Source organism: Lathyrus oleraceus, chromosome 3 (assembly GCF_024323335.1).
Source record: "Lathyrus oleraceus cultivar Zhongwan6 chromosome 3, CAAS_Psat_ZW6_1.0, whole genome shotgun sequence".
NCBI lineage: Eukaryota > Viridiplantae > Streptophyta > Magnoliopsida > Fabales > Fabaceae > Lathyrus > Lathyrus oleraceus.
Window position 1 is genome coordinate 525,953,699 of NC_066581.1, and position 9,325 is coordinate 525,963,023.

Below are 9,325 nucleotides of genomic sequence, written 5' to 3' on the forward strand. Positions count from 1 at the left end.
GTTTCCTTTCCCTCTTTTGGGATAAATAATGCACGGTGGCGGCTCTGTTGTTTTCGTTTCCCGCCGGTTTTTCGCGTAATGCGACAGCACCACCTCATGCATAATCCCTTCTTTCACACATAATGTGTCGAAGTCTTTTGACACATATTCTCCACCATCACCAGTCCTCAAAATATTGATCTTTCGACCGCTCTGTCTTTCAACCATAGATTTAAACTTGGAAAATACCTAAATCACTTCACTTTTCTTCTAGATCAGGTAAGACCACAATTTTCGACTGAAATCATCTATGAATGTCACAAAGTATTTGTTACCTCCAATCGAATCCACCCGGAGAGGACCACATGCATCAAAGTATATGACTTCAAGAATTGCCTTCGACTTGCTTCCTGCATCCTTACTGAAGTTGTTCTTATGCTGCTTCGCCTGCACGCATTCTTCACACACTTCGTTAGGAATGTCGATTTCAAGTAATCCTGAAACCATATTTTTTCTCTTCAAATCTATGATTTCTTTGAAATTGAGATGGCCAAGTCTATAATGTCATATCCATTCATCTTTGTTGGCTGCTGTTGCAAGGCACTTATGCTCCATCACATTAAGCTTAATCTTGAAGCTTCTATTCTGAGACATTGAAGACTTCAAGATCAACCTTCCATTTGAGAAGAGAACTCTCACCATCTTGTCTTCGATCGACACCTTGTAGTTCTTTTTGATTAACTGCCTTATACTGAGCAAATTGCTCTTCATGCCTGGTATGTACAACACATTTGAAATTACTGAACTCTTGCCATCTTTCCTCATAATCAAAACATCACCAACACCTTTAGCTGCTAGAGTGTTGTCATTTGAAAATTTCACCATTTTCTTCATTGAGGGTTTTATGTTGACAAACCAATCTTTTCTTCCAGACATGTGTGATGAGCATCCTGAGTCCAAGTACCACTGGTCCTTGAATCTCTCTTCTTCTCTTGTTGTAACCATCATCAACGTCTCTTCTTCTTCATGTTTCGCCAGCTTTGCATAAGTTTCTTGATTCTTCTTATTTTCTAGACAATCACTAGAATAGTGACCATATCTTTGATAATTGTAACATTGAATGTGACTCTTGGCTGGCTTTTGACCACCACCTCTTCCTCTACCTGCAACACTACCTCTTTGGTTGCCTTGGTTCCAGGGTTTTCTCTGATTCGACTAGTTTCCTTCTTGCTGATTTCGACTAGTCGAATTGTTGTAACCTCCTCTGCCTTTGTTTCCATTCCAACTTCCTTTGCCTTTTCTTTCTTTTGTTGATTGAGCCTGCAAAGCCATATCACTCTTCGACTTTCCTGCAACTTTTTCAGCCATTCTTTGTTCATGACATTCAAGCGTCCCTTGTATCTCTTCCTTTGTCAGTTTTGACAAATCTTTCGACTCTTCTATGGCTACTACCACGTGGTCGAACTTTGGATCCAATGACCTCAAGGTCTTTCCAACAACATATCTTGATGTCAACACTTCTCCATATACCTTGATTTGATTCATCAATTTTGTAACCTTGGTGAAGAAATCAGTTATGCTTTCATTATCTTCCATCTGAAGCAATTCATACGTCCTTTTGTGAGTTTGTAACCTCACCTCTTTCACCTCTCTGTGCCTCCAAACAATTTCTCCAGATTTTCCCATGCTTCTTTCGCTGACTCTGCATCACTAACCTTTTCAAAGTTATTTGCATAAACACATTGATGGATTATAAAGAGAGCTTTATAATCTTTCTTCTTCAATTCTTTATGTGCAACCTTTTCTTGATCCGTTGCGACTTCTGTAAGCGCTACTACTCCTTCCTTCACAAGATCCCAAAGATCTTGATAACAGAACACAACATTTATCTACTTATACCAATTCTCATAATTGTTGTTCTTGAGAATCAGAAGATTTACTGGAAAATGTCCGTTTGGATGATTCGTTGCCATGGTAATTTTGTTCCCACAAATCGTTTCAACAGGAGCTCTTGATACCAGATGTTGGAAATCCCCAAAAACCTATGGAGAATTTCAATCAATCTTGATGAATAAGATTGTTATTACCCACACAATGTAATGAAAATAGAAGAACAATGGAGAAAGAAAGAGTGTAAAGAACGATGAAGGAGAAGAAGAATTAAATTCTGCAGAGTTTCTCTCTACCCACAAACTGTGGAAAACTTCTTATTCACTTTGCAACTGCAAAATACTGTGAATTCAAATGTTATGAATACTCTATTCACTTCATTACAAAAGTAAGGGTTACTCCCTCTATTTATAGATTTAGGTTAACTTGGACCTCAATCCAAAATCCAAAACTATAAAAGCCCAAAATAGCTAACACTACTAAAATAGGCATAAGTCGAAATCCTGTGTGAAGCAATATGCTTCGACACTTCGACACACTAACACAACTCAACATACTAGGTGGTTCGAAACTTCATTCTTCTGTCGAGCAACCTGCTTCGATACAAGGAATTACAATTCAACATTGACAACACTAATTCTACACAAAACAAAAATAAAAACACCCACCAACAAAAACTACATAATGACAATTCCCAATCTCAAAGCAACAATTCCCAAAGAACCTACCAAACTGATATGTTGGACCCCTTGTTCATGCATCTCTCTGATAATCCCGTATATGCAATAGTTACCCTTACTCCCACTAACCAAAACTACAACACTTGGTCTCACTCCATCAAAGTTGAGCTTCGTTCAAATAAAAAAATTAGGGTTCATTAACAGAACCCTAATTCATCCGCCCAAGATTGAACGTACCTTTATGACTTAGGGTTGTTGCAACACCATGTTCATGTCATGTATTACAAATTCCATTAACCATGAAATTGCTGAGAGCATACTATGGATGGAGACGACTAAAGAAATATGGTAAGAGCTTAAAGAAAGATATCATCAAAGAGATATTTTTCGAATTTCAGACTTGCAGGAAGAAATCTATGCTCTTCGTCAAGGATACCAAAACATTAGTCAATGTTTTACTATGCTGAAGAAGATGTGGCAACATTCAGATAAATTCCCACCTCTCCCTACTTGTGTCTATGACATCCCTTGCCCATGTTCCCTTTTGATGACTATCAAAGGTTACAAAGATAACGATCATGTGATCTGATTTCTAAAAGGACTGAATGAGCAGTATACAACAGTCAGATCCCAAATAATATTAATGCAACACCCCCTTCCAATCAACAAAGTCTTCTCTATGTTAATACAATAGGAACGATAATACACATCATTCATTGACATTGAAAAATTAGTTTCTCAAATCCAGAATGATTATTCCAATCCGCGCTCATAGGACACTGCATAAAAACCCTACATCTCCAGCCGCAAAAAAGGATTCAAAATGTGTTATTACTGCAACAAGTCGGGTCACATAATCGAGGCCTACTTCAAGAAATATGGCCTTCCTCCATACATGAAGAATATGAATTTAGCTCAAGCCGTAGATGATTCATAGGACAACAAAACTTCAGAATGCTCAGCAACTACTGAAAATGCTGCTAATGCCTTCACTGCAGATCAACAAAAGCCGTTTTTGGCTCTCATTCAGCAACCTTCCTATACAGCTCCAACTTCAATTCATCAACTGAACATCCATTACCATAAAGCTCCTCAATGGAGCTTCCATACAGACCCATCATCCTGGAAGCATTCATTTTAGCAATAACTTTTATCTAGAACATGTTTTTTACATTCTAGAATTTCATACAAATTTGATTTCTATTCCTAAATTAACCTCTGCCCTCAGCTGTACCATTTAATTTAACTCTTCTAACCATTTAATACAGGGAAACCCTACTCTGAAGTCGATTGGTACAATTGAGCTTTCCAATGGCCTTTACATGCTTACATACCCTTCCATTCCCATTAACACCAATATTAGCCATTGTAACTACATTGTTAATGATATGATTAATTCCCATCTTTGTAATAACATTGTCAATATTTGTGATCTATGGCATAATCGCCTAGGACACCCCTCTTATGAAACATTGATTCATATCAACAAACTGTTTCCTTTAAATATTCAACCTAAATCTTCCATTATTTGTGATACTTGTTTTTTGGCTAAGTTGAAAAGTCTTCCTTTTTACCACAATAGTAACATTTCGAAATCCTATTTTGATATTGTCCACATGGACATTTGGGATGCCATTTCAACCCCATTTATGTTTGGTTACAAATATTTTCTCACTATTGTTGACGACCACAACAGATTTTGCTAAATTTTTTTTAATGAAATTAAAATATGAAGCTTCCCCTTTAATTCAATCTTTTATTCAATATGTCAAAACTCATTTTAACACAACTATCACGACAATTAGATATGATAATAGTCCAAAATTTCTCATGGAAAACTTTTATCAAACAAATGGGATCATTCATCATACCTCATCTCCTGTCCTGACACATCCCAACCGAATGAGATTGCATAACGTAAGCACCAACACCTTCTTAATGTTACTCGTGCCTTACTTCTCCAATCTCGTTTACCCAATATTTTTTGGGCTCATGCCCTTTGTCATGTTGTGTTTATAGTTTATCGATTACCATCCAAGCTTCTAAACTTTACCACTTCTTTTGAAAAGCCTTACAACACCTGTCCTGACTATTCCAACATCAAAGTGTTTGGTTGCTTAGCCTTTTCCTCCAACCCTAGACATAACAAATCCAAATTAGATCCTAGATCCCGCATATGCTTACATCTAAGATTAAAAAATGGAGTCAAATGACACATCTTTTATGACCTCTAATCCAAACTTATTTTTGTCTCTAGGAATACTATTGAAGAACCAACGACGATATAGGAGAATGACCCAAATGAATTTCTAAAGAATCAAACAATCAATGTCATAAGACAATATCACTGAATCTTAAAAAATAAAGAGAACACAAACTTTATAAACAATTAGAGACCACCAAAACAACGACATTACCAAAAAAAATATCATGAAGAGATGGTGCGGCTGATAACACTAATTGTAACACCAGACCAATCAGAGAGGAGTAATAAAGTACTAATAAATAAATAATAAATATATGACAAACTAGACCATAAAAGATAGGTTTATAATAAGTATTTGATACTAGTTCATAGATAATTTAATTGATTGAATTTTTGATATGGATAGAATTAGCCGTTTAGTTAATTTATAAATATAAAATTATATAAAAAAATACATTCAATCAACATTTATTTACTTTCATTTAAGATAACAAATTTAAAAATAAATAAAAAACAATATAATATAAGCTATAAACCATTTTAACAAATATTACTCTCTCAATCGCAAAATAATTATCGCATCTTATAAAATCATTTATTCTAAAATAAGTGTTGCATTTTAATTTTTAATATATTTTTAATATTTATTTTTCAATTATGCCATCTAACTAATATTTTAATTTATTATTCTCTTACTCTGCATTTATAATAATTCAAATACACTAATAATAAATAAAGATGGTTTAATAAAAATATTATTACTTCTTTTTTATTTATTATATTTTTTTAATAGTGAAATGATCTACCGTAATAATTATTTTGTGATAGAGAAAGTATAATCTAAAAAAAATACTATGTTCCCAAGAAAAAGTCATGATTACCAAACAAATTATATATAAAAATTTACATTCAAGAGACAACTCTTAAAGGAAGTTCAAAATTTTAAAGATAGACTCCATAAAATTGCATGCCTATCATACTAAAAATAAAATAAAATGTATGTTTATTTTATTTATCATTTTCAAACTTAACATAATATTAACAATTTTTTTTTTCTATCACTATTATTATTTATTGCAGAAATAAAAATATAAAAAAAAAGCAATATAAAAAGAAGATTAATATTTATACCAAAAACATAAATTTGAACACGTTTATTTACATCTGTATCTGATATTCCTTACCTAAATAATAATTGAACAAACTCAAGTACAGAAACCTTAAATAGTTAGAGACAGGCATTTAGAACACTTTTCATTTCCCAACTTTGCCCTTTGAACTAAATTGTACTTTCCAATTTTCAGGTAAGAAAAACAGCGAAAGTCCAAAGGTCAATGCTATTTCTTTATTTAATTTAACTTTTATTTTCTTTGCGCTCAAGTCACGAATCACAGAATTCACACACTTCTTCGGTATGTTACTCTCTAATTTCTTTGTTATACTTATCACACACTTATTAGAGTTATTGTGTTCATAATTTTTTGTTTAATTTGTGATTGTCATGTTTTTGTTTACAGAGTTCAGTTTAATATAGATAGATAAAAGGAAGAAAATGGTTTTTGGTGTAGCAATGGTGAAGAATACTTGTAGTGAAGAAATTGTGACAAAATTATCAGTTGATGATGAAAAACAAGAGGAGGTAATCAATTTGTGCATTTCTTCGATTGGATGTTCGAGGAAGAAGCTTCTTGTTCTTGATATTAATGGACTTCTTGCTGACATTGTTTCTCCACCTCCAAAGAATGTTACTCGAGATACAACCATTTCGAGAAAAGCAGGTGAGAAGTACAATTGATATAATCACGTGTATCCGTGTCTGTGTCGTGTTCGGACCAGACACATTACAATTGAGTGACAATGTAATATTTCTATGCTCGTCTGTATCCGTGTCTGTGTCGTGTTCGGACCAGACACATTACAATTGAGTGACAATGTAATATTTCTATGCTCGTTGAAGACGGTGTATATGAACTAATTTTTTTTTTTTATGATTGGATTGATTTTTCAGTATTCAAGAGACCTTTTTATCTTGAGTTTCTGAACTTCTGCTTTGAGAGATTTGATGTGGCTGTGTGGTCTTCAAGATTGAAGTATTCTTCAACTTAATCTTTATGTTCTATAAAATGTCATTGAATTAATTAGTTATCGCTTATTGATCGCATGTGTTTTGATTATTTTGCAGAAAATATGTTGATAGGGTTGTTGATTATTTGATGGGAGACATGAAACAAAAGTTGATTTTCTGTTGGGTAAGTACTAAGCACTTCTTCATCTATTTTATAAGTTTAACTAAAGCTTAAGAGTTTCAAATAGCAGTATATTACTACGAAAACAACCGCGACAAAACGGTATCAAAAGGCGTCGTTACTGTTATTCATCATTTTAATGCTGAGAAAAAATTTGTAGACGAAATAACAAATCACAAAATATTCTTTAAAAACATTGTGAATGATTCACACCACGATGACCGCAATTAGTTACACATCATCAGTACCAACCGAAATTGCGAAAGCCTTTACGCAACCACAATGCGACCACTGACTGAAATCGTGAAAGTCTTTACGCGACTGCGACTGTGACCGTTATTTAACACCTTTGAGATATGTCTGCATTGATTTTTACATTGGTTTACATTCATCTCATTCTACTCTACATGTTATTGTTCTTGACAGGATTTGTCACATTGTACTGAAACATGTTTCAGAACACTTGAAAACAGACACAAACCACTTGTTTTTAAGGATTTAAGGAAAATTTGGGACAAATATGATCCTAATCTTCCTTGGGATAAGGGATATTACAATGACTCAAACACATTGCTTTTGGATGATTCTCCCTACAAGGCATTGCTTAATCCGGTAAATAAACCGACTTTTTCGTTTTTTTGTTGTCTCACATTTTCATTCTCATCTTCAACTAACTTATGTTTAATGTTTTGATAAATTTTTGTAGCCATACAATTCAATCTTTCCTCATACATACAGTTATGAGAATCAGAATGACATTTCACTAGGTATGCTTATCAGAACTTATCTGCTGACGAAGAAACATTTGTGAAACTGTTTGAAAGAACTTATGAAAACAACTTACTATGAAATATTAATAAGTAGTTTTCCGCTTATTTTCATAAACTCTTCAAGATAGCCCGACATACATGATGAACGTGTATTCTATAAATGCTTAATCACGTTGTTTATCCAACACGTGTCTGAAGGGTGTACTCGTTTTGTCAGCTGCGGGAGGCAATCTACGACGATATCTAGATGGAGTGGCAAATGCTGAAAATATGGTGAAGTATGTAGAACAGCATCCATTTGGTCAAGAACGGATTAACGAAAGAAGTGATTCTTGGAATTTCTACCTCAATGTTATCAACAGTCTTATAGTTTGTTGACATGAAATGCTGAAAATATACTAGGCTAAACTGCCATAGAACAAATTGTTTTTTGATGCTTGTATGTTAAGTTTCCATTTTTTAGTATGTTGTTAGGTATGGATTTTTCTGAAAAGTTTCATAAATGAATGAAGTTGCTGGATTTGTTGTGATTAGTGCAACATAAGATTGGCTAGATAAGTTTCTTTAGTGATGAAATGGGAGAAAAAATTATGTACTAGTATGCTATTGACACTTTAGATTCGGAGCAAGATCGGGTGATCTTGTTAGAACAAGAATAATTGCTTTATGATTGTTACAAACTTGCACACACACTGACTCACTAACCGCACAAAAACAGAATTATAACAGACTAACTTTAAGAATCTTAATTAACATACTTGAATTAAACTCAAAACACATCATCTTAATTCAAGTTTATTAATGACTCTAAACTCATTAATTTCTTCAATCTTTTGAAGACTTCAATTTCACATCTTTGGTCAATAAATCAACCAATTCAACTTCACTTTTGCAATGCTCCAATTTCAATTTTCGTTCACTTACTTGCTTTCTCGAGTAGTGAAATCTCACCTCTACGTGTTTAATTCTCTCAAGTGCAATGAAATTTTTGGCAAGGTTTATGACATACATATTATCAATCTTCAATGTCACCGTGTCACACCTTTCATTGTTCAATTCTTGTATCAGATTCATCAAAGATGCTCTAATGTACTCAGTTTCACAAGATGATAGTACCCCGACTAGTTCCTTCCCTGAGCACCAAGAGATTAGTATTCTCCATACAAAAAGATATCATCACACCAACTAGAGTAAATGTATCCAAGTAGTTTTCCGTTTCTTCCCTTGCTAAATACTGGAAATAAGATGCCACAATCAATTGATCATTTGATGTACCTTAAGATCCTTTTGACTGTTACTAAGTGTGACACTTTTGGTTTCTCCATAAACAACACAATTCTCACATTGTAAGCTAGGTGTGGTCTTGTGTTGCAAAAGTAACTCAATGATCCAATAAGCCTTCTATATTGTGTTGGATCAACTGCCTTCTCATCATCTTATTTTGATAGTTTCAGCCTTGGTTCAACAGGTGTTATGACATCATTACATTGTTCCATTTCAAATTTCTCTGAGATTTAGAATGTATACCTATGTTGGTGCACAAGCAACCCTTTA

The 9,325-nt window shown here is 33.7% G+C and overlaps 1 protein-coding gene across 3 annotated transcripts; it reads left to right on the top strand.

The window, feature by feature from the left end:
* Positions 1-5,939: 5,939 nt before the first annotated feature.
* LOC127128664 (uncharacterized) lies at positions 5,940-8,393 on the top strand. Of its 3 annotated transcripts, none has more exons than XM_051058031.1 (7): positions 5,940-6,059; positions 6,273-6,533; positions 6,764-6,845; positions 6,938-7,004; positions 7,428-7,613; positions 7,708-7,768; positions 7,989-8,393. In XM_051058031.1, exons 2-7 carry the CDS (start codon positions 6,308-6,310, stop codon positions 8,147-8,149), a joined length of 783 nt encoding a protein of 260 aa, XP_050913988.1. In that variant the 5' UTR covers positions 5,940-6,059; positions 6,273-6,307; the 3' UTR covers positions 8,150-8,393. The 3 variants fall into 3 exon arrangements, with proteins under 3 accessions (XP_050913988.1, XP_050913987.1, XP_050913989.1); XM_051058030.1 differs by having other exon boundaries at positions 6,048-6,167; positions 7,989-8,392; XM_051058032.1 differs by having other exon boundaries at positions 6,048-6,167; positions 7,970-8,178.
* Positions 8,394-9,325: the final 932 nt, after the last annotated feature.